The 26,138-nt window shown below is 39.9% G+C and overlaps 1 protein-coding gene across 9 annotated transcripts in view; it reads right to left on the bottom strand.

Moving 5' to 3' along the window:
* The window catches only part of ASPH (aspartate beta-hydroxylase), a 221,872-nt gene that overhangs the window by 132,933 nt on the left and 62,801 nt on the right, over positions 1 to 26,138 (bottom strand). For 5 of the 9 annotated variants that reach the window (XM_082364701.1, XM_082364706.1, XM_082364707.1 and 2 more), the window contains 7 exons: positions 22,620 to 22,712; positions 19,642 to 19,716; positions 15,379 to 15,501; positions 11,631 to 11,675; positions 10,007 to 10,063; positions 9,463 to 9,513; positions 3,644 to 3,676 (listed from right to left, as the gene is read on the bottom strand). In XM_082364701.1, coding sequence (XP_082220827.1) covers positions 3,644 to 3,676; positions 9,463 to 9,513; positions 10,007 to 10,063; positions 11,631 to 11,675; positions 15,379 to 15,501; positions 19,642 to 19,716; positions 22,620 to 22,712 — 477 coding nt within the window. The remainder of the gene's footprint in view (positions 1 to 3,643; positions 3,677 to 9,462; positions 9,514 to 10,006; positions 10,064 to 11,630; positions 11,676 to 15,378; positions 15,502 to 19,641; positions 19,717 to 22,619; positions 22,713 to 26,138) is intronic. The other 4 variants (XM_082364705.1, XM_082364704.1, XM_082364709.1 and 1 more) reach the window with 2 other exon arrangements.

Raw genomic sequence — 26,138 nt, 5'->3', positions numbered from 1 at the left:
ATTTTATTCACTTATTTATTTAGTATGTCCTTTATTTTTTATTGAAGTATAGTTGATTTACAATGTTTCAGATGGATAGCAAAGTGATTCAGTTATACATATATGTGTGTGTGTGTGTGTGTGTGTATTCTTTTTCAGATTCTTCTCCATCATAGGTTCTCCCTGCCCTCTCCTTCCTCCATTTCACAATCTAATTTCTTCAGAGTCATTTGCACATGCTGTCTCCTCACTTCTTCTCCTCAACCCACTCCAGTCTGTCTTCCGGCCCTGATCACATCCCTGAAAATGCTCCCCTAAGACCTCTCACGAGCACTCATTTAACCCAATGGACACTTCCTGCCTTTACTGGATCAGGTCTCCTAGCAGCTCCTTCCTTTACAAGTACTCTTGTCCTTGGACTCCAATGTGACCATACTCTCCTTTGATTCTTTCCTTTCTCCTTCTCAACCTTCATCACATCACCTTTTTCTTACCAGGCATTAGATGTTGCTTTTAGTCAAAGTCCAGCCATAGATCCTCCTCTATTCCTGCTCTCTCCTCTCTCCTTAAATGATCGCAGCCTTTGGCTTCAATCACAATGCATATTCTGATGATTCTCGAACTCAACTACGAATAGACTTCTGAGATCCGAACACCATCCATCGGCTAACTCGGTATCTCCCCTTGGATGGCTCAGCAGGCACTATCAGGACGTACAGACCGCACTCATGACCTTCTGGCCCGAAGCCTGTTTTCCAGTCTCACTGTCTTCGGAAAAAGCACCTCATCCACCGGGTGCATAAGCGCAACCGTGGACGTGGTTCCCGACACCTTGCTCTCTCTCCCCAGCTACACCTGCACATCCATCCCCGCCAACCTTATCTTCTACTTCTCAGCTTTGTCCACTTCCACTCACCTTCGCTGCCACCACCCTGGTTTAAACCACTATCATCTCTGTCCAACTTCTGTCCACTGCAAACAGTTCTTGCCAAGGTTACCGGTGAGGCCTCCGTAGCACGAGATCCAAGGCAGGTCTTCAGTGCTCACTTGGGTGGGTCCTCAGCAGCCCAGGACACGGCTGAACACCCCTTTCTTGAAACTCATCTCCTCTGATGCCTCGCTTGGCAGAGATGTGACTCAGCGAAGATCAAGTTTGGAAAACTGCAGTAACCTAACTGGTCTCCCCACAGCTACTCTTTTTTTTTTTCTTTTTAGCCGCGTGGCGCAGCTTGCGGAATTCTTAGCTTCCCTGCAGTGGAAGTGCGGAATCCTAACCATTGGACCACCAAGGAATTCCCTCCCCACATCTACTCTTGTCTCTCCAATCTATTTGCTACGTTTTAGACAGATCAATCCTTACAAAACGCACTGCCCTAGAACAGTGTTCCAAGGTGAAGGTGAACGTCCTTGGCCTCTGGACCCGGACCATCTCACAATCTCAGCCCCAGTCTCTCTCATGCTCAGCACTCCAGACACATCTTCCCATCAGCAGCTTCATTCTACGCTCCAGCATCCTTTCCCCTGGCCTTGTCAACTGTTCTACTCTTCAGCTCATACTTCAGCCTTCCCTGGTCCACAAACTAGGTAGGGCCACTTTATACTCTTGTTGTACACTATACTCACGCGTATCAGTACTTAATGTAATTGTAACTGAATACTAAACTAAAATGATTTGTATAATTTCTACCCCGCTGCTAAAATACACAGTCCATGAGAATATAAGCCATGTGTGTTCTTCACTGGAACTGCCCCAGTGTCCTACGTTTTGGACACAGGCTATGTGATACATATGTAGTATATGTAGTGTATGAATAAATAAATCAATTAGATGGTAAGACTGTACTGTCATTTGCCAGGTGTTTCCAATATAGGCTTAATGCTTTCCAGGACATTTTTTATGTGGAAAGCTGGTTCCCTCTACAGCCTTAACAAGCTTTATGTTTTCCAGGTCCTAGAATTTGGAACGTTTAATACAGAATATATTCTGTTCTCTGACTGAAAAATGGTTTTCTTTCACCCGACTTACAGCTTCATATATGTGTGTGTGTGTGTGTGTGTATATATAATATATATATGTGTGTATATAATATATATATATTTGGTCACTTGGTTTCCCTGTCTGGGTTCCTGAACTGCACAAAGGTATCTTTGTAGCACATAATGAAGAATCCTTTGTCCTCTTAGATCTATTTGATTTGAAAAAGTTTATGTTCTATAACAAGGTAATTCAAAGTATCTCATCAAAACTTGATGACCTGTCAGGTCATATTTTTACCCTGTTAACATTTTAAATTATATTTATTATGACATTCTTCCTACGAAAATATCTTTACTTTCACAACATCTTTTTTAGCATTTTATCTAATTTTACACTTCTTGCAAATTTGATTTTAAAATTCTCTATATCTAGTCTGCAACTTGCATTCCAAACATGTTCTTTCCAGCATATTTAGAAAAACACCACAGTGACTGGCAGAAATTAGAAAGCTATCTCAAATCCCACATCTACATGCAACTTCTAAATTCCAAATTCCTATTTTCTCCTTCAAATTCAAAATTGAAAAAAAAAATCTAAATTCAATTATAGTGGCCAAGTTATTTAATTTGTTATAAAAAAAAAATTAGTCCCTAGAGATAGACTGCAGGATTCTTCCAATGGGATCCTTCATATCCCATTAGGAACAGCCACTGTGGATGGTGATCTTGGTAGGGTCTAAAATCTTAAAATCACATGATTAATAAATCAGCATGTTAGATCTACATGCAGCCCTTCCTAATTTTCTTCACTTGAGATTCACCAGCTAACATGAGACCACAAATTTTTTGGAAGTAGAGACTCTATATTATTCATAACTGAATGTCAAGCCCTAAAACCATCCAGCACATAGGAAGTCCTCCATATCTGACTCAAGCACTACACATTTCTTCATCCTTCTTGTTTCACAGACAGTTACATCCAATGGGCTTCTTTCCTTCTACAGAGTCATCTTTGAAGATATTAGAATAAAAACGATCCACCACTGGTATTTTATCATTTCTTAGTCATGTGGACTTATGCAAAATTACTTACATTCTCTGAACCCTACTTCTTTCATCTGGGAAGCAGTGAAAACATAATCTACTTCACGGAGTTTAATAAAACAGCATGAGAAGTGCTGGGGCAACAAGAGGAGCTATAACTGTCTAAATCAGAATCTGATGCCAGAACTATTTTCTTTATGCTGCCTTGAAGCCCAGAATGAAGTTCTGCTACACCTTTCTCCATGCTGGCAGATCAGTCATCTTTATTTAAGTAAAATTAATCTGCAGAAGCAGCTAGAGTAGTTAAAATCTAACCAAAGTAGTCTTTCAAGCATGGGACTTATTTTTCATTAAAGGAGAGCTATGACTATAAAGGAATGAGATGTGTTTTCTTGAATAATTTGTAACTGCTTCCTAAAGCACCTTGCAAAGAATTTAAGAAACAATTTAGGCAATGGCAGAACCACTGGAATAGGTAGACAATCTCCCCAAGTAAACTCTTTGAGAACTACCCATTCATTTGGATGTTTTAAGTTATGGTATAATATTTATAGCAAAAATACCACTCTCCATACTTCATAGTCAAACTCTGAGTAGATTTTAAAACAAGTAGGTAACTTAAGGTCAAGAAGCATTTTCAGACCTTGCTCATCATACTCTTGGTAGGTGACGTCATCTGCAAAAAAGAGTAAAACAAAAATAAGTATCACTTATTTAATAAGTATTGCTTATTACAATATTACTTGAGTCATTGTGTGTAATTGCTTAGCTAAAAAACACAACTTAATCTCAAATACAGAAGTCTGTTCCTTTAAATATTAATGTTTGCACAATCAGTGAGAAATGCCTCTGGCCAAAAAACAACAAGAGGAAAGGGCAGGTAAATTATTTTCATAAAATTTCCTCAGATTGGCAGGGGGACCTTCAAAATGGCGGAGGAGTAAGACGCGGAGATCACCTTCCTCCTCACAAATACATCAGAAATACATCTACATGTGGAACAACTCCTACCGAACACCTACTGAACGCTGACGCTGACAGAAGACCTCAGACTTCCCAAAAGGCAAGAAACTCCCCATGAGACTGGGTAGGGCAAAAAAAACAAAAGAAAAAACAGAGACAAAAGATTAGGGACGGGACCTGCCCCTCTGGGAGGGAGCTGTGAAGGAGGAAAAGTGCCCACACACTAGGAAACCCCATCACTGGCGGAGACGGGGGGTGGCAGGGGGGAAGCTTCAGAGCCACGGAGGAGAGCGCAGCCACAGGGGTGCGGAGGGCAAAGCGGAGAGATTCCTGCACATAGGGTCGGTGCCAACCAGCACTCACCAGCCCGAGAGGCTTGTCTGCTCAGCCGCTGGGGCTGGCGAGGGCTGGGAGCTGAGGCTCGGGCTTTGGTCGGATCACAGGGAGAGGACTGGGGTTGGCGGCGTGAACACAGCCTGAAGGGGGCTAGTGCACCACAGCTAGCCTGGAGGGAGTCCGGGAAAAAGTCTGGACCTGCCTAAGAGGCAAGAGACCATTGTTTCAGGATGCGTGAGGAGACGAGATTCAGAGCACCGCCTAAACGAGCTCCAGAGACGGGCGCGAGCCGCAGCGATCAGCGTGGACACCAGAGACAGGCATGAGATGCTAAGGCTGCTGCTGCCGCCACCAAGAAGCCTGTGTGCGAGCCCTGGTCACTCTCCACACCGCCCCTCCCGGGAGCCGGTGCAGCCCACCACGGCCAGGCTCCCGTGATCCAGGGACAACTTCCCTGGGAGAACGCACGGCACGCCTCAGGCTGGTGCAACGTCACGCTGGCCTCTGCCGCCGCAGGCTCGCCCCGCCTCCTCCATGCCCCTCCCTCCCCCCCGCCTGAGTGAGCCACAGGCCCCAAATCAGCTGCTCCTTTAACCCCGTCCTGTCTAAGCGAAGAACAGACACCCTCAGGCGACCTACACGCAGAGGCGGAGCCAGATCCAAAACTGAACCCCAGGAGCTGTGCGAACAAAGAAGAGGAAGGGAAATCTCTCCCAGCAGCCTCAGGAGCAGCGGATTAAAGCTCCACAAACAACTTGATGTACCTGCATATGTGGAATACCTGAATAGACAACGAATCATCCCAAATTCAGGAGGTGGACTTTGGCAGCAACTGTAGACTTGGGGTTTGCTTTCTGCATCTAATTTGCTTCTGGTTTTATGTTTATCTTAGTTTAGTACTTAGAGTTTATTATCATTGATAGATTTGTTTACTGATTTGGTTGCTCTCTTCCCTTTTTTTTTTATATATTTTTTTTCCTTTTTCTCTTTTTGTGACTGTGCATGTGTATGCTTCTTTGTGTGATTTTGTTTGTATAGCTTTGCTTTTACCATTTCTCCTAAGGTTCCATCTGTCCGTTTTGGGGGTTTTTTTTTTAGTATAGCTTTTACTGCTTGTTATCATTGGTGGATTTGTTTATTGGTTTGGTTGCTCTCTTCTTTCGTTCTTTCTTTTCTTTTTTTAAATTACTTTTTAATTTTTTTTAATATATTTTTTTATATTTTTTATTTTAATAACTTTATTTATTTTATTTTTTCTTTCCTTATTTTTTTTTCTCCCTTTTCTTCTGAGCCATGTAGCTGACGGGTTCTTGGTGCTCAGGGCGGGTGGCAGGCCTGAGCCTCTTAGGTGGAAAGCCGAGTTCAGGACATTGGTCCACCAGAGACCTCCCGGCCCCACGTAGTATCAAACGGCGAAAGCTCTCCCAGAGATCTCCATCTCAACGCGAAGACCCAGCTCCACTCAACGACCAGCAAGCTACAGTGCTGGACACCCTATGCCAAACAACTAGCAAGACAGGAACACAACCCCACCCATTAGCAGAGAGGCTGCCTAAAAGCATAATAAGGTAATAGACACCCCAAAACACACCACCGGATGCAGTCCTGCCCACCAGAAAGACAAGATCCAGCCTCATCCACCAGAACACAGGCACCAGTCCCCTCCACCAGGAAGCCTACACAAGCCACTGAACCAACCTTACCCACTGGGGGCAGACACCAAAAACAACAGGAACTACGAACCTGCAGCCTGCAAAAAGGAGACCCCCAAATGCAGTTAAGTTAAGCAAAATGAGAAGACAGAGAAATACACAGCAGATGAAGGAGCAAACTGAAAATCCCCCAGACCAAACAAATGAAGAGGAAATAGGCAGTCTACCTGAAAAAGAACTCAGAGTAATGATAGTAAAGATGATCCAAAATCTTGGAAATAGAATGAAGAAAATACAAGAAACATTTAACAAGGATCTAGAAGAACTAAAGACCAAACAAACAATGATGAACAACACAATAAATGAAATTAAAAATTCTCTACAAGGAATCAATAGCAGAATAACTGAGGCAGAAGAAAGGATAAGTGACCTGGAAGATAAAATAGTGGAAATAACTACTGCAGAGCAGAATAAAGAAAAAAGAATGAAAAGAATTGAGGACAGTCTCAGAGACCTCTGGGACAATATTAAATGCACCAACATTCGAATTATAAGGGCCCCAGAAGAAGAAGAGAAAAAGAAAGGGACTGAGAAAATATCTGAAGAGATTATGGTTGAAAACTTCCCTAATATGGTAAAGGAAATAGTCAATCAAGTCCAGGAAGCACAGAGAGTCCCATACAGGATAAATCCAAGGAGAAACACACCAAGACACATATTAATCAAACTATCAAAAGTTAAATAAAAAGAAAATATATTAAAAGCAATAAGGGAAAAACAGCAAAAAACATACAAGGGAATCCCCATAAGGTTAACAGCTGACTTCTCAGCAGAAACTCTGCAAGCCAGAAGGGTGTAGCAGGACATATTTAAAGTGATGAAAGGGAAAAACCAAGATTACTCTACCCAGCGAGGATCTCATTCAGATTAGACAGAGAAATTAAAACCTTTACAGACAGGCAAAGGCTAAGACAATTTAGCACCACCAAACCAGCTTTACAACAAATGCTAAAGGAACTTCTCTAGGCAGGAAACACAAGAGAAGGAAAAGACCTACAATAACAAACCCAAAACAATTAAGAAAGTAGTAAAGCTTTATAGCTGTCACTGTTTGCAGATGACATGATACTGTACATAGAGAATCCTAAAGATGCTACCAGAAAACTACTAGAGCTAATCAATGAGTTTGGTAAAGTAGCAGGATACAAAATTAATGCACAGAAATCTCTTGCATTCCTATACACTAATGATGAAAAATCTGAAAGAGAAATTAAGAAAACACTCCCATTTACCATTGCAACAAAAAGAATAAAATACCTAGGAATAAACCTACCTAAGGAGACAAAAGACCTGTATGCAGAAAACTATAAGACACTGATGAAAGAAAATAAAGATGATACAAACGGATGGAGAGATATACCACGTTCTTGGATTGGAATAATCAACACTGTGAAAATGACTATACTACCCAAAGCCATCTACAGATTCAATGCAATCCCTATCAAACTACCAATGGCATTTTTCAGAGAACTAGAACAAAAAATTTCACAATGGGTATGCAAACACAAAAGACCCCGAATAGCCAAAGCAATCCTGAGAAATTAAAATGGAGCTGGAGGAATCAGGCTACCGGACTTCAGACTATACTACAAGTCTACAGTAATCAAAATAGTATGGTGCTGGCACAAAAACAGAAATATAGATCAGTGGAACAGGAGAGAAAGCCCAGAGATAAACTCATGCACATATGGTCACCTTATGATTGATAAAGGAGGCAAGAATATACAATGGAGAAAAGACAGCCTCTTCAATAAGTGGTGCTGGGAAAACGGGACAGCTACATGTAAAAGAATGAAATTAGAACAAGCCCTAACACCATACACAAAAATAAACTCAAAATGGATTAAAGACCTAAATGTAAGGCCAGACACTATAAAACTCTTAGAGGAAAACATAGGCAGAACACTCTATAACATAAATCACAGCAAGATCGTTTATGACCCACCTCCTAGAGAAATGGAAATAAAAACAAAAATAAACAAATGGGACCTAATACAACTTAAAAGCTTTTGCACAGCAAAGGAAACCATAAACAAGACGAAAAGCCAACCCTCAGAATGGGAGAAAATATTTGCAAACGAAGCAACTGACAAAGGATTAATCCCCCAAATATACAAGCAGCTCATGCAGCTCAGTATCAAAAAAACAAACAAGCCAATCCAAAAATGGGTAGAAGACCTAAACAGACATTTCTCCAAAGAAAATATACAGATTGCCAACAAACACATGAAAGGATGCTCAACATCACTAATCATTAGAGAAATGCAAATCAAAACTACAATGAGGTATCACCTCACACCAGTCAGAATGGCCATCATGAAAAAATCAACAAACAATAAATGTTGGAGAGGGTATGGAGAAAAGGGAACCCTCTTGCACTGTTGGTGGGAATGTAAATTGATACAGCCACTATGGAGAACAGTATGGAAGTTCCTTAAAAAACTAAACAGAACTACCATACGCCCCAGCAATCCCACTACTGGGCATATACCCTGAGAAAACCATAATTCAAAAAGAGTCATGTACCACAATGTTCATTGCAGCTCTATTTACGATAGCCAGGATATGGAAGCAACCTAAGTGTCCATTGACAGATGAATGCATAAAGAAGGTGTGGCATATATATACAATGGAATATTACTCAGCCATAAAAACAAACGAAGTTGAGTTATTTGTAGTGGGGGATGGACCTAGAGTCTGTCATACAGAGTGAAGTAAGTCAGAAAGAGAAAAACAAATACCATATGCTAACACATATATATGGAATCTAAAAAAAAAAAAAAAAGGTTCTGAAGAACCTAGGGGCAGGACAGGAATACAGACACAGACATAGAGAATGGACCTGAGGACACGGGGAGGGGGAAGGGTAAGCTGGGACGAAGTAAGAGACTGGCATAGACATATATACACTACCAAATGTAACATAGATAGCTAGTGGGAAGCAGCCCCATAGCACAGGGAGATCAGCTCGGTGCTTTGTGACCACCTAGAGGGGTGGGATAGGGAGGGTGGGAGAGAGACAGAAGAGGGAGGGGATATGGGGATATATGTATAGCTGATTCACTTTCTTGTACAGCAGAAACTAACACACCATTGTAAAGGAATTATACTCCAGTAAAGATGTTAAAAAATAAAATAAAATAAAATAAAAAAATAAAACTGAGGCATTGTTGTCAAAAACAAAAAAAATTCCTCAGATTGGCATAAAGCAAGACATTCAGAAGAAACATTAGGAATTAATATCCTCTTTTGTTGTGAGGTGGTGGTAGATGAGATGAAATATGAAAGCCTGATATTCTTTGAATAATCTAATTTTGTTGCAAAGCAAAAGGTCTTGTATTTGGTGTTAAAATTATGTCTTTGACCCATCGAAAGAAAAGTCACCAGGTTAACAGAGCACTGCAGCCATAGAGCTGGAAGTATGTTTAACATCTAATGAAAACGTCCATACCTGCTTCTTGATACGTTCTTCCAGCATCATCTACCACTGGTTCACTGGAATCTAAAACGAAAAAACACATTTTTGACAAACCTGAACAAACCAAACACATTGCTAGACACTATTCTAAAATATTTACAAATTAATTCTAAACCTCACAGATGTGTAAGATAGACAGTATTATCATTATTTAATAAAACTGAAGCTGAATAACATTCCATAATTTTCTCTCCAGTCACAAAGATAGGAAGGAGCAGAACTAGGGTTTGTACCCAGTCTGGCTCCATTAGATCATATGCCCTGTTCATTTCCAGATATTCTTTCCAGTATCCTCTCTACAAAGATCAAAATCCCAACAGTGGTCTGAAAAACACATCCCCTTTTCCCCCACTTCTTCATGTAATATTAAACTATATTCAGAAATGTATATAATATATGGGCAGCCAAAAATGACTGAGTATTATAAAGAGATTTCTATGTTGTATCAGAGTGAATCATTAACCTTGGTTGAAAATGACCTTGGCCACTGCCTCAAACAGAAACATACATCACGGACCTGGATTTTCCTGTTCATGTATCATGTCTTCCATATCCTGACTGTAGGCTGGTGAAGCTATAAATTAGGAAACAATTAGGAAATTACAAATATGCCTCAGAAAAGGATTACACTTGATAGTTAAAACAAGACAAGCACAATTTCTAGTAAAGAGAGAAATCAAATCAAAATGATGATCAAACTTACATTCATTCATGAAACAAACAGGTACTAACTGTGCTAAATGCCAAATACAAAGGTAAATAAGAAAGTCTCCATCATCGATGTAATTGAACCACAAAATCGTGGAACTATATTCTCATTTAGCTTATGCAAATTCAACTATATTCACAAAACAAAAAGTGAAGCAGAGACACAGAGAGAGCAGTGCAGGTGAACCCTCCTCCCAGGCACCCAGCAGGCACTTGCCTGAGTGAGCCTGAGCGAGGACACACATTCCCAGCCCATAACTTGGACTCAACACCTGAGTACCCCCAGACTGCAATGTAATTCTAGTGTTTACAGGTGCCTATTGTTGAAATAATATAGGTCCTAAATGCCAGCCAACAATATCCTGTGGTCCTTAAGCACAGAAAGAGGGATCTATTCCAACACTTGAAGAAAAACCAGCCAACAACACAGGCTTATGGGAAGATGGTGTATCCATCTCCAGTGTGGTCATACCTTCTGGGGACACATGACATGTGACAATACACAATTTTGCCCATTCACTAACTTGTTAATTTAAGACTACAAAACATGCAATTATATAGTATCTTTTGTTTTCTTTTTTTTATTAATTTTTATTGGAGTAGAGTTGATTTATAGTTCAGGTTTTTCCATAACATCTTATGAAAAAACCCAAACGAACTTTTTGGCCAACCCAATACAATGTTGTGTTAGTTTCTGCTGTACAGCAAAGTGAATCAGTTATACGTATACATATATCCATTCTTTTTTTTAGATTCTTTCCCCATATAAGTCATCACAGAGTATTGAGTAGAGTTCCCTGTGCTATACAGTAGGTTCTTATTAGTTACCTACTTTGTATATAGTAGTGTATCTTTTTGTCACTTACCTTTCTTTTTATTTTTTTCCTATTTTATTTATTTATTTATTTATTTTTATTGACGTATAGCTGGTTTACAATGTTGTGTTAATTTCTGCTGTACAGCAAAGTGATTCAGTTATACATATATATACATTCTTTTTTGTATTCTTTTCCACTATGGTTTACCACAGGATATTGAATATAGTTCCCTTTGCTATACCTTGTTCTTTATCCATCCTATATATACTAGTTTGCATCTGCTAATCCCGAACTCCCACATTATCTTTTGACCTAATAATCCCACTACTGAGAATTTATCCTCAGAAAGTAGACTTCAAAAGCACAAAAACTATATTCATATATGTGTGTGTGTGTGTGTATGTATATATATGTGCATACATACATACATACATATACACACACATATATAAACCTGTGATATAATATGTATTATATAATATTAACTATGTATTATGTGATATTTGATATAAAATATATTAAAATTAATAATGTTATCTCTCTTTCTCATGATGCTCTTTTATAGGAAAAGACTCATTCTAAGCAAAAAAGAATAGTATTAAATTAAAATCTCACCTGTCTCTTCTACATGGTAGCTATCTTCAGTTTCTGAAAAAAAAACTTTAAATAAATATTGTTACTTTCATAAAATGTTTATATATTGTATATGTATATTCTGAATGAATGTTTATCATTGATTTTATTTTGAAAGCAAATAACTATTAAAATAAAACATGAAAATATCAATTAAATGTCTGCTAAACACTTTTTCTTTCACTAGAACTACACTTAGAAACGTCTCACACATTCTCTTATATGATCCACTTAACAACCCCACGAGGTTGACAAATACTATAATGTGGGCTAAAGAGGGAGAAAGATTTAGACAGAGTAACACCGTGGTGACAAAGCTATGTCCCCATCACATTCCACTGTGCTGTTCTATTTTCTAGACACTCCTCCCATCTTCGAGAGCAAAAGCACATTGTCTCCACACGAGAACACAAAGGAAGAACCCAGAGCCTTTATAAGTTTGGGGAGCTAAAAGGTAAATGGGTTGATACCTTCACCCACATACCGCTGATGGCAAAGTGCTGCCACTCATGTGACCCTTGTTATTTAACAGCCACATGGAGTGGAAATATTTTTAATTTCTGAAGACTTTTTTTTTTTTAATTCATTTTGGCTGCGTCGGGTCTTCGTTGCTGCACGCGGGCTTTCTCTAGTTGTGGCGAGCGGGGGCTACTCTTCGTTGTGGTGGGCAGTCTTCTCATTGCGGTGGTTTCTCTTGTTGCAGAGCACGGGCTCTAGGCGTGCAGGCTTCAGTAGTTGTGGCACGTGGGCTCAGCAGTTGTGGCTCGTGGGCTCTAGAGCGCAGGCTCAGTAGTTGTGGCACACGGGCTTAGCTGCTTCGCGGCATGTGGGATCCTCCCAGACCAGGGCTCGAACCCACGTCCCCTGCACTGGCAGGCGGATTCTTAACCACTGCGCCCTGGTGGAATCAGGCAAAACACAGGGAAGTCCTAATTTCTGAAGACTTTTAACAAGCAACTTTTATGTTCAAACTGAATCTATGTCCCAATTAAAAATTAGGTCATAAAATAAGGTTTCTTCAATTTATGAACTTTTTTGAAATGTTTCTTCCTACTCCCAATCTAAAACTCCTAACCTCAAAAATATCAAATGCCTTATGTTTCAGATTCTTTGAGGGTCTTTCCTGAAATTTTTTGTATAAGCAGCATCTAGGATACCAAAATTCTGAGCAACTGTCAATCTTCCTGAGCTATCCTGGCTGAAGATGGGAGAGAGCAAGAGATTCCAGGGAAGTGTGTAAATCATTTCATCAGCATTCCTACTCAGAACTTAGAAATGTTTTTCCCATAGAAATCATGATATGCCTGATAACTAAAGGTCTAAAGTTCAAAAGCTAGTCTGTAAATGCCTATTTTCAATGCACAATCCAGCTGGAATCAAACACAAGTTCAAAAGCATTTTGAACTTACATTTTCTCCCCCAAATTATGCATTATATACAATTCTGTAGGTTCGTATGGAAACCAAACCATCACTTTTAACGTTATTTCTATGGAAAAGTGCATTTTCTGCTCTCAACAACAGGCACCAATGTAAGCTTTTGAAAATACATTCATTCATAAATTAGGAGCTGTTTGCTTCTCAAGGAGTTCCCCAATATATTAAATATTGTGAGAAGTAGATCTACTTAACATCTTCATAACGTTTATGCTTTAAAATAGTCCTTGCAACCATGTACCAACTGCATTGTCTGAGGCTACCTGACCTCTCAATTCTTACGTGGCCGGGACGAGTCCTGTGTGTTTTGCCTGATTCCCACTGGCTCTGAGCACAAGCCTTAACCAGTTCAGACACAGCAGAGCAGGAAGTGAGGTGAGGCCCAGGAGACAGGAAACAGCCCAACCATACCTGGGCTCAACGCTGGCAGCAATTATGTGTCACCTGGGGAGCTTTTACAATCATCCATTTTGGGGGCCCCGCACCCCAAACACTCTGATTCACTTTGATCAGGGTGGGTCACTGGAATTCTTTTAAAAGCTCCCCAGGGGGGATACTAAAATGCAGCCAGGATAGGAAGTGGTGTGGTGGGATACCAGCCCATCTTAGTGGATCATGTTCATAAGAGGTGTCTCTCTGAATCCACGACCCTATGGCTCCAGACCTTCCTACCTTTACTAGCGCTGCGGATCTGATCTACCGCCTGTTTCTTACCATTCTGTCCAGCTCTCTAAACTCAACTTAGGCTGAGCTGACCCTTGAACCCTACCAGGCACCTCCAGTCTAGACCCTCTGTGGCCAGTGGTGCTGTGTTGTTACATGGGTCCTACAGACTCTGACGATTACTACATAGCGGGGTGCATTGTGTAACTGTTCACTTTGCGTTGGTGCCATCAACCACTCCCCCTGGTTTCAGCATAGGCTTGTTTTCTTGTATCACTCTTTAGAAATAAAACATCCCTCTTAAATAAACAAGGTTCCCTTAGTACTCATTTTAAGTATAAAATGATATCATTTATATATTTTAAATAAAATGACAAAAATCAGTCAGAGTACAAAACTTGTGGCTTAAAACCACTAAGGTTTTAAAGGACTACTTTAAGAAAAGAGTACAGGGGGCTTCCCTGGTGGCGCAGTGGTTGAGAATCTGCCTGCCAATGCAGGGGACACGGGTTCGAGCCCTGGTCTGGGAATATCCCACATGCCGCGGAGCAACTGGGCCCGTGAGCCACAACGACTGAGCCTGTGCGTCTGGAGCCTGTGCTCCGCAACAAGAGAGGCCGCGACAGTGAGAGGCCTGTGTACCGCAATGAAGAGTGGCCCCCGCTCGCTGCAACTAGAGAAAGCCCTCGCACAGAAACGAAGACCCAACACAGCCAAAAATAAATAAATAAATAAATAAATTTATTTAAAAAAAAAAGAGTACAGAGTAGATACCAAAAGAACAAAGCATGTGGACTTAATTTAGCAGGGCTCCAAATAATCATGGTAGCCTCACATTAAAGCAGAGCAGAGCAATAAGTATACAAATAAAAATTTTTCTATATGTCAGTAGTGAATAGCAATAATTCTGACTTGCCTATTGCAAATAATACAAAGTAAACGACTCAACTGATATGTAAATAACTAGCATTTAATTTAAAATATTGATATACACAGATGTCAGCAAACTATGGTCCATATGTAGTCTACATTGGGCCTGCCTCCTGATTTTCTAATTAAAATTTTACTGGAACACGGCTACACTTATCCAATTAGGCATTGTCCAGGGCTGCTTTTGCACCATGGTAGCAGAGATGAGTAGTTGGGACAGAGGTTGCATGGTCCGCAAAGCCTATAATATTGACCGGCTGGCCGTTTACAGAAAAAGTTTGCCAATGCCTAGGCTATGAACTGTATTCTACCCACTGTAGTTATAGAGTTTATTTTAGAACAAGAGCCTGTGATAGATTATCAAGGTCAATATTTCATCAGTTGTTTGAATTTCTTACAAAAATGGTACTCTAGGAAGGAGAGTACAGTAAAAGTAAATGTGCTGAAGGATTTCACTTACATCCTATAAGAAATGTATATATCCTTAGAATTTCCCCTAGTGTACTTTGAATTAAAAAATTGGGATATCTTTATTTTAGGGAAAAGACTTATTTTAACTGAAGTTTTCAGCTTCAACTTAAAAAAAAAACTTTAGATAAAAGCTAAATATTGGTTTTAAAGGTGTTTAAGAAAACTTTCAATAATCGTAATTACAAATTACCTATTGTGTTTTATTCTGAAACCAAAAAAATGTGTTCTACCTTCATGAACTGCTCCAGTTCCCACAGGTTCATATCTATCATCTACATCACTTCCTGCAAAGACACCATCTTCGGGCTGCAGTTCTCCTGCTGGTCCGTCCTGTTCTTGGTGCAGGTCCTCTCCTTGAACAATGATAATGAACAAAGTGACACAGGTCTACAGCAAGGGCCCCAGGCAGCAGCCCACACAGACACAGACGCCCCATCTGAAAGGCTGCCACATACCCACTTCAGCTGCTCGGCATGTCCTGCCCCTTTTCTGGGCCACTGCACTTGCTGAAACTCTGTCCTCTCTCTGGCCAAGGGCTAGTCCACCCGAGGGGGTAACACGTCTTCTCTCACTAGACAATAAACTCACCAAGGACAGGGACCTCACATATTTTGGCGACTATGTATACCCAGCCCCTGGGGCCATGACTAAGCCATAGGAAGTTCTCAATACATATTTAATAAGTGAATAAATGAATTCAGAATTCTTACTATATTTGCCTCTTTAATTATCGCTAGGTCAGAGGGAAGGTCACCTTGCGACCTTCCACTGAGAACTGACGTAAAATTCCACGTAACAATCTTAAGTAACTCTCTGCAAATATTCTATCACAAAGAACATCAGGCCACCAGCTAAACCGTATGCCAGGTCATCCGCACTGGTTCAGCTGCATTATACTTTGCTTCTAAAGGTTCCTATGTTTAGCCTTTAAGTTATGCTAAGATGCTCATTTTCTCTTCTGAGACGTTCACGATACACTGAACCATTCTGCTTCTCTTGTGAAGATGTCGGACATGCTGCATTACTCCACTGCCACATGGGTTAGCTTGTCATCGTGGTGTAAGACATTCTCCCGGTCGTAACTTGCCATGGCCTCAAGCAGACGACGCTCTGGATGCAGCACGCTAACGCGAGAACTCAAGGGAACTAGACTTAGGTGCGCAGTGCAGTATTGCTCTAGGAGTGTGCGGTCTGGGATATCTGACTCCAGATCTAGGTCTGTCTCTAGACCAGCTGTGTGACCCTGGGAGAGTTACTTAATGACTCTGCGCCTAAGATTTCTCTTCCATAAAAAAAGAAATAGTAAGAGTACCTACTCACAGCATCGTTGTGAGGACTGAAGCACTTAGAAAAAAGCCTGGCCCATAATAAGTATTTAGGTTTTATTGCTGCTGTGCTGCTTCTGCTGTCGTTAATATTTTTACCATCATCATCTCAGTAATAACAATACTACTACTTCTACTGCTACAGAACTGCCCCCCACCACACTGCAGGACAGTGTCCTCAGTCACTTTGCTTCTGGTGTGGCCCAGGGATGCTCTCAGGTGTTACTGGACTATCAGGCCCTTTTATGTTGACACTATTTGTTTGTCTTCTGTCGTCTCATCACAGCCTGCTATCTTGTTTCTCCTCAGTTGAGATCTTCTGCTTCTCAGCAAACCAATCACCAATTCTTCCTGTCACTAACTGTACAACTCTTTTTCTTCTTTTCTTCTTGCCATGTTCCTTTTCTCTTACTCTCATTTACTCAGTCTAATTTTACAGTTTTTGTGTGAGCGGGACTGAGCTCTTTCAGCCATCTACTCAATGGAAGCCCCTGCTCTCATAGGGAAACCAACCGAGCACCGTACACTGTCTGTGAGTCTCCACGGCCCAGGGACAGCCTGCCATGAGGAAAACAGTCTCCTGAGAGTTTGCTAGACCTCACCGGAGGCACTGCCATGCCCTATTGCAGCTGCTGCACCAACCCTATGAGGTAGCAATTATCCCACTTTGAAGGATGAGGGGCTTGAGGAACTTGACTAAGCCCACACAGCTCATAAATGCAACTGCAGGACCCAAACCTGACAATGAAATACAGAATAACAGGGACAGAGAGTCTACTCTAGAGACGGTGTCAGGGAGGCCAAGTTTGGTCTGATAAGATGTGAAGACTGGAACACACACACGCACACACTAACAGAAGAGAGAGCAAGTTAAAGGCCCCACGGTAGGGACAGGCCTGGCAATGACAAAGAAAAAAGGGAAGGCCAGTTGAGCTACAGAAAAGTGACCAAGGGGAGAGAGAGACCAGGCCCAGACAAGGCACAGTGGACTTGGCCACATCAAACAGGGGGTGTAGAGGAGCAAAGATGGAAACAGGGGCCCAAGTGGATGGGAAGAGGGGATGGTGGTAGCTGACACACGGCAGAAGTCAAAATACGTTTTGGAGGCAAAGCTGAAGGGATCGGCTGATGGATTACATATGAGGGGAGAAGAGGAGAGAGAAATCAAGGAAAACTCCCAGGATGCTAGCTTAAGCAACTAAGTGGATAGGGAGACCATTAACTAAAGACTAGAATAAGAGTAAAACATTTTTGCAGGTGAGCAGGGGAGCTGTGAGATGGAGAGGAATCAAGAATACAGTTTTAAAGAGAGGCCGCGACAGTGAAAGGCCCGCGCGCCGCGATGAAGAGTGGTCCCCACTTGCCGCAACTAGAGAAAGCCCTCGCACAGAAACGAAGAACTAACACAGCCATAAATAAAATAAATAAATAATTAAAAAAAAAAAAAAAAGAATACAGTTTTAGGAATATTTTAAGTCTGAGATACCCATAAAACATACAAATAGAGATAAGAATATGCAGTTAGGTAATCCAGGAGCTTAGGTGAGCGATCAGGGCTGTAGATATATATTCAGAAGCAATATTTAATATTTAAATAATATTTAAAGTCATGGCCTGTGATTTTCCAAGGAGAAAGTCTTGATAAAGAAGAGGTCCAAGGAACACAATCCAGTGCTAGCCTGGATTTCTCTCTCCTCTGTCTGACATCCTGCACCCACCCACCTAAATGTCTACCACACCTTTCACTTCCTTCTTCCCCTACCTTTGGAACCTTTGGTGAAATTTAGTTTGACCAACCATCTCGACTCACTTGTGTCACCGGTACCACCTCCCATCTCATCTCCCTGCTGACATCTCCTTCACCTTATTTTTCACGCTGACAGAATACACAACACTCCTTCACACCCTCCAACGGTTCCAACTCCTCTTAGAATCAAGTAAAAATATCCTTCCCTTCATCTCTCCACCTCCGTTCAGACCCTTTCGGCCTCTGGACTTTCACACATGCCATGCCCTTTACTTAAACATTACTCTTTACTAATAGCATTTGCCTGGCAAAGCACTACACCATTCTCCAGCTCCTACATCAGTATGTCATTTTCTCCAGGAAGCCTCTGCTAACCCCACATAGCATCACGTGTTTCACCATCACAGCACTTACCTCGACATATTGAAATCAATCATGTATTGAGATTGCATCAGCCTTGTGTTAGGTTAAAATAAAAAATAAAAAAAAAGATATAGGACGGGAAAGCCTGCATTTGCTTATACAGGCAGATATGCTCAGGTGAAGTAGCTTTTCTGGCTGAGAAGAAACTCGTGATCAAAGGACACAGGCTCCTAGACCCCTAGCAGCCCAGGGCAAAAACCTACAACGCAGCCAAAGCTGGTCTCCCCAAAGGAGCACAGATGGAGCTGGATGGGATGCTTTACATTTAACCCCAACATACCTAAGACTGAATAAGATACTTTAGCTGGCCTGCAAAAGCCCAAGTTAAATGACAGGGAATTCTGTTTGTTTTTAAGAAACATTATTTTTTTCCTCTAGGACTACCTTCAACTCACACCAGACCACTGGAAGTATCCGGATACCATGTGTTCTGCCCTCTTCAAAATCCTTCTGTTACATTTTGGGGTTATATTCTGTGCTTTTATCAACAGATGCTTCAAGAAACAGTCTTATAAAATCTTAAAAACACTGGTTTCTATAGTATCATTTAATATTCTCTGTACAGAACTTAACATAAGAAACTTTTTAGATTCTTTAAGTAAACAGCATGTTTACTTCTTCTCTAGTAATATGACCTACATAATTTAAAGTTTCCCCTTTTTTGCTTTGGCGGCCACCCAAGCATTCAGTATAATTTGAGGGCTGAAGACAGCTCCAGGAGAGCCCATTACAGCTCCCTTGGTTCTGTTCTAGTCCCCTCCTCCTGGTTGCTGATGTATTTGTTCTGGAGGTATCACTGGTCTCTGTTTGCTTATTCTCTTAACAATAAAATGGGGTAAAATAAAATGAGTGTAGTGTTATTTTAGAAGTACTTGTCCTCCAATAGCTTTTTAAAAAGCCCACTTAATTATTATTTAAATTTCAAAATAATGTCCAAGTCATTTTAGGTAATTAACCATTATTTTAGTAATGCATGAAACATAGATTTTAATTCATACCATGTTCTGCGTATACCGTTTCATCAAGAAGTGACTGAACTTGTTCTTGTACTTCATCTTCAATATTCTGAGGCCCTAAAATAATTAAAACATAACTAAGTAGAAAAAATCTAGACATTAACGTAGAACATGAAATATGGTCTCCACATATACACATTAAAATGAATATATTGGACTAATCAACTATGTACCCTTTTCCTATCAGCTTAGCCCTTTTTTTATGTTGGCAAATATGGTAGATATTTAAAGTTGGGTTTATTTTGACAGCAGATATAAATGCTAAACGACTTCATAAGATTTTAAAACATAGGAAACTAACTCGGGTTCAGATTTCTCTTTAAAAAAAAAAAAACCTCACTCAGAGCAAAATTATTTCAGTTTCTAGTTAACAAAATTCACGCTAACGATAGAAAAAGCAAATGGGAAGGGCAAAGCTTTCAGAAAAGGAAGTACTGGGAAATAAAGACAAAATGCGGAAGAAGAGGTCAATAAAATTAAAGTACATGGTCAACCACTGTCTTTCCCAATAGTCAGGAGAAAGGGCTCCCCGGCTGGCGTGAGGGCTGGGATGGTTGGCTGCCCGCTCCCAGAAGGTGTCAGGAAGCGTGAGAAGAAGACCTTACAAGACAATCCTCCCAGCTTGGGAGAACCTCATCTGACAGTCACATCTGTCATAATGTAAATTACAGACGTGAACAACATTAGTAATGACATTGCGACTACACTGGGGTGCTTATCGGATTATCAGGCTTATTGCAACATCATACAACAAACAAGAAGCTATAATTACACTGACACTATTACAAATTCTCTGTCTAACAGACATCATCTATGTTCACTAAATAGAAGTAGCACCAGACGTAGTATCATGAATGCCATCACATGAGATAATGCCAACGACATCAGTTATACTGACAAACTGATCTTCAGTGACAAAAACAGAATAAGTTAATCTGAACTTCAGATTGAAAAAAACTGTAAGACTCTACTATGCTAATTATACTACGAAACCATTTCTAAAGCACAGAGTGCCTTCTATTTTTATAGATGTTTATATTTCACAGACTACTTTTATACATATTCTCACAGAATTATAGGAGACCTTCCCAATCTCTGTTCTTCCCTCACACAATGCCCACGATAGCTTCCTAGCAGAGTTCCCAGTTTTACAACTGCTGACAGCACCAACCACAGAAAATATAATGTGAGTAAAGAGGAGTAGAGATTGGAACTCTGTTCCTCTGCTTAAACCCTTCAATGGCTTCCTTTGCCTGAACAGATGAAAATCTAAGTTCCTTGAAGCCCCAGAAGGAAATGCAAGACCTCCACAATCTAGCCTTCACATGCCTCTCTAAAATCATCTGCTACCAGCACTGGCTTAGAACTTGGTGACTGCGCCATGCTGTTTCATCTTTCCACGAGTCTCTGATGCCCCTCCTTTCCCCTGGGGAAGGTGAGTAAAGGCAAAAAAAAAACAAAAACAAAAAACACCAGGCTGCAGTGAGTTAAAAACTAAGTGTAAATAAGGCAAAAAAGCAACTGCAAATTCTTCTTTCAAAAGTGTAGCTAGTACAACAAGGAGAGAGACTGGAGGGCAGATGGAGAGAACTATAGGGATCAAAGGGGTGGTTATTTCATTGTATTTTAATGAAAGATATGTACCTCTGTTTATAGAATAGGTGGGTAGTCAGAGAAGACAGAAGGTAAAGACCTAGGTAAGAGGAAGGTTGAGAAGGCAACGTTTAAACTAAATCAAATATCACCAAGAAGTTGAAAAGGATATGAGGTGATAACAAACTGAAGGACTTAGGAGGACAAGTTATCAGTAATATGCAAAGAGTAATATGAACAAAGAATAAAAAAAGGAGGAGAGAAAACAAATAGTACATTTTGGAGTAAGTACCAGCTTTGAAAACCAAGATTTTTAAAAATTATAAATTAATCTAGTACAAAGCAAAATTGAAGTGCTAAATCCAAATATACATTCAAATTATAAAACTTAAAAAAAAAAAAGAAAAACATCACTCTTGCTCTGAAGCCATGGTATGATTACAGCAATTCTACAGGAATGGGAGAGAGACAGGAAATTCTCCTGGGATTATTTGAGCAACAACAAAAAATAAGAGCAACATACTGATTTTTATTAAAAGGAAGGAAGGTAAATCAAATAGTATTCACCAGTACCTAGTGATAAAGTCAGCCCAAGTATTGATACCATCTGGACTCAGCAATAAAGTTGCCAGTAAATACGCAGTGTCATACCTAACACTTCCAATAGGTGGCAAAATGAAACCAAATTTTTGAGAACTACTGGGGAAATGAAAAATGTACAGAAATTAAATAGTACTTTGCAACAAAAATCAAAGCACGAATAGGAAATGATAGTAATGGAACCAAATTTCATTTACCAATTTATTAAGAGATTTCAGGAGTTTTCATCCTATGGGTCACAGGCCCTTGAGTGACTGAGGAAATACTTGAAATGAGCTATGAATTCATGCAGATGTAAAACAGGCTTCACAGAGGATCACACGGAGGCCTGAGAAGTCTTTTGTTGTAGACAGGAGACTCATATTAAATAGACTGGCAACACAGTAGACCTACGCTATTAAATAATGTGACCAAACTAGTGTACAGTACGTGTGTAATTTTACTTTCAATGTAATATGGCACAGTAGTCCTGGACTTGGAATCAAGAAACATGGCATTTAGTTCACAATGTTTCTAACTATGTTCAGACAAGGAGAAACCTCCTGTGCCTTGGATTCTTGATCTCAAAAATTACAACGATCCTGTATAAACTTTTTCTAGAAAAGAATAGAGTTCACTATAAAATTTCAGAAGACAAGAAGAGAAAGCATTTCATTATTCTGCAAACACTGTGAAACAAAATGATGGGTAAAACATGACTGTGGAAAGTGCTACCTGGGACACCTGGCAGCTGAGGTGCATCCAGTCAGAATTAGAGGAAAGCTTACCTGGCCCCTCCAGAACCTGATCCTGCAGCCAAGGGTACGGCTCGGCCTCTTCTGGTGGGACTGTTGGCTTTGGAGCAGATCTTTCTTTAAGGCCTGCATTTTTATTCACAAAATTAACTTAAGGTTTTTTTTCTTTTTTAAAAAATTTTTGACATGTTAAACCAAGTAAAACAATGTTTCCAAACACTTCATCGATACTGCCAGTAATTCAAAGTTTCCAAGACTTTATATTACATGAAAATGTTGATATGCTTAAAAACTGAAGTAGGAAAATAGTTTGTTCTTTAACTTCATCTGGGCCTTTAACATCTCTTTGCCTAAATTAACTTTTCATTTAAAAAATAATAATAAATCATTGTTTGAATCTTCACAAATCTCTAAAATATAGTCACAAAAACAATAAGCAAAGTAAAATAAAAAGTCATATCTGAACTTGCCAAAAGAAAATTCAGTATGAGTTCAATCTCCTCTCGTGTTCGTAAGGGACTAATTAACTTCTAACTCTTGGACTCCGAATTCAGCAATAAGACAATTAAGATACTCTGGAACTTTCTACTGTTATTTGCATGCACTCCATATTTTGATTTATATATAATTAATTATTCTTCTTGAAAACTATAGTTAAATATGAGAGGAAATAATACATAAGTCACTATATACAATCTTCTAAAGGTAACATTTATGAGCAATATTATTCCATAAAAAAATACGGAAAAAAAAGTTATGTTTTTCCTTTTTTGTCTTAAGGAAGATAAGACATCAGGGTAAATTAACATAAAAGATGGTTTTTAAAGTCAATGCTGGTCTAAAATCTATTACACAGCTAGTTCTTTGATATTTTATATGTAGCACATTAAAATACATCCTCAATTAAATACAACTATTTAGAAAACTAAATTAGATTGTCATGAGCCTGACAATTCCATTTACCAAACCCTGGGCTCTTCGGTACCCCACCGAGAATCTTGTACCAAGAGTAGCTACTATAGAGCATGTGTTCTGCATGTCAATAGCTGGAATGAAAAGGTCAGGACAGAACTGAGAGGCCTTTTCTAATCTTACGCAGCTTTATACAACTCAATGGAGATATACTATTGCAGTCTGGAAAATCCTCATTTCAATGTCACTTACTCTTCTGTTTTGGTTCTTTATATTTTCCCTTATTGTTCCCTTTTCTATAGCTCTTCATTTTTCTCCCACTGACAAAAACACCCTCCCACCATCCTCTCCCAGATCCTAAAAAGACATTGAAACAGATTCACAGGATCCCACCTCATCATTTATATTTCCTCTAGTTACTTATTTCTGATACGACTTACCCAAAAACCCTAACGTTAGAAAACAAACACCAATACATACAGTCGTGTTCTACTCCTAACTAGAGATTCCTGAGAAAGCATACACACATAGGCACAGATCCTAATTGTAATTCACTTTCAGGGCATGGGGGTAAGGGATGAAGGCTTATTAAAACATCTCATTTCAAATTCCAAATTCAGGGCTGAAAATTCCCATGCCCTTTTCCACTTAAATGACCCATGCTTACGTCTCTTAACTGTTACTGGAACAGGTATGGACTTACTCACGGCCAAGTTTTGCTGAATGAACAGGCTAAACTTTGAGTCTTCAGAATCAAGTCATTTATCTTTGCACTCTCAGCATCTCAGAAAACACCTGGTACATAGCAGGTGCTCAATAAACTGCTCCAAAAGGGCTGAGCACACCCCGTGTGTGACTGCTCTGCTCTTTAAAGGGCTGCAGACTCTCTGCAGGGCCAAGGCTATAGCTGCACCAGCGAGGCTTAGGGCTGTAGAGGAGGCAAGGGGGACTCACATCAATTTCCCTGCTACTATTTACCAACGAGATGCCTATTTGTGCTCTAGCGGCATCCACCATTTCAGTACCACAAGCCTAATTTGCCCGGACGGTCCGGTTTGTCTTTTGTCCTGGTATAATGACTTCACTCTCAAAAGCATCTCAGTTTGGATGAAAAATTACAGGGTCATTCTTCACTAATCCCATCTGTAGCAGGCTTTCAAAACTGTGCTCCATGGGTTCGATAAGCAGTAAAATATTCCCCCATCAAACAATAAAGATTTAAGCTGCCTGAAAATCCCGTTCTTACTGGATTCCGAGAAAAGTTTCATTTGAAAAAAATTTTGATCCTAAAAGTGCTTGAAAACAACTAGTACATCAATATTCAGACCCACAATGCCCCTAATAAACAGCTTTCTCTAAATCAGCTGGGAGTTATTGGTCTCTAAAATTGACACTGTAAAACGTGAAAAACAACAGGAGAAAGCAAAAGCGCATAACAAGAGAAAATACTGAGTAGTTTTCTTTTCTGTCCAAAGCAGCAGCTGAATTGTAAATGTACTAATACCTGGTCACAGCTATTTTCCAGAGGTGAAATCAGTGCAAAAATAAACTATTTTGTAAACTCCAAAGAAGCTGAAGATCACATTAACACATCTCTTTCCCCAGACCCTTATAAACTTCCTAATATTTAACAAAAACACATTTTAGAATAATTCTTATTGTTTTGATAACCTATATGGAAGCTTTTACTGTGATGTTTCCAAGATTTTTTGTTTCCCAAGTCCATTTTAATCCATGAATCCATGAAGTATTCCCCAGAAAATAGTGGTAAATCCATGTCTCATACAAGATTTTAGGCAAAAAGTAAACAAAAATTAAACAAGAAAAATAAATAAAATAAGGCAAAGGAAAGGTTTTCAAATTGGATTTATTATGAGGTACACATGGCAAGGATACAGCTCCGAAATAAATCTTCAACATCAGGTTATGAAATGAATGTATCGGTTCTGATGTCGATGTGACTGCAAACAACAAAACACCGACTCACACTGGCTTGAGCAAGAAGGAAATTTATTATTTAACAGCAGGTCGGCTGGCTCTCAGCCCTGGCTTTGTCTTCAGGGCGGCAATCCGGGCTCTCCCAGCTGCAAGCTCCTCTTTCAGACAAGACGATGTCCAGAAGCAAAGGACCACCTCTTGTTCTGCTTCTCTTAGGCTTGAGGAAGTCTTTCCTGGAACTTCTCACCATTCTTCCCTTTCAGTTTTAATAGTCAGAACCAGAACCCACTTCCATTCCTAAACTGGCAAGAGCAGGAGGACGACCACAGTTGTTTGACAGTGATTATCTAGGGCTGAATGAATGTTGCACGTCAACCATGACAGCTCCTGCATGATTTGGAAAACCAACTAGTTCCCTTAAAACACACCTTGTTTTTAGTTCTTTGAGCACATGAGACAAATACGGAAAAAATTTTTTTAATGTTTACATTTAATAAATGTATAAATTTTCTTCCAATTGTAATTAAAAAATGGATCAAGTTATAAAAAGTAAATGAAATGAGCACTTTAAATCAACCATTCATAGCAAATTTAATTACCTGATACAATTACTCTAGCCCAATATCAGCTTACTTCATTCACTACTACCCAACTACACCTGACCATAAGAGGAAAGAATAAGTGGATTTCCTTCCCATAAAT

The sequence above is a fragment of the Balaenoptera borealis genome (genome assembly GCF_965194805.1).
Source record: "Balaenoptera borealis genome assembly, chromosome: 17".
Classification (NCBI taxonomy): domain Eukaryota; kingdom Metazoa; phylum Chordata; class Mammalia; order Artiodactyla; family Balaenopteridae; genus Balaenoptera; species Balaenoptera borealis.
The sequence above is the reverse complement of the archived record's forward strand: the minus strand, read 5'-3'. Positions and strand labels throughout refer to the sequence as shown.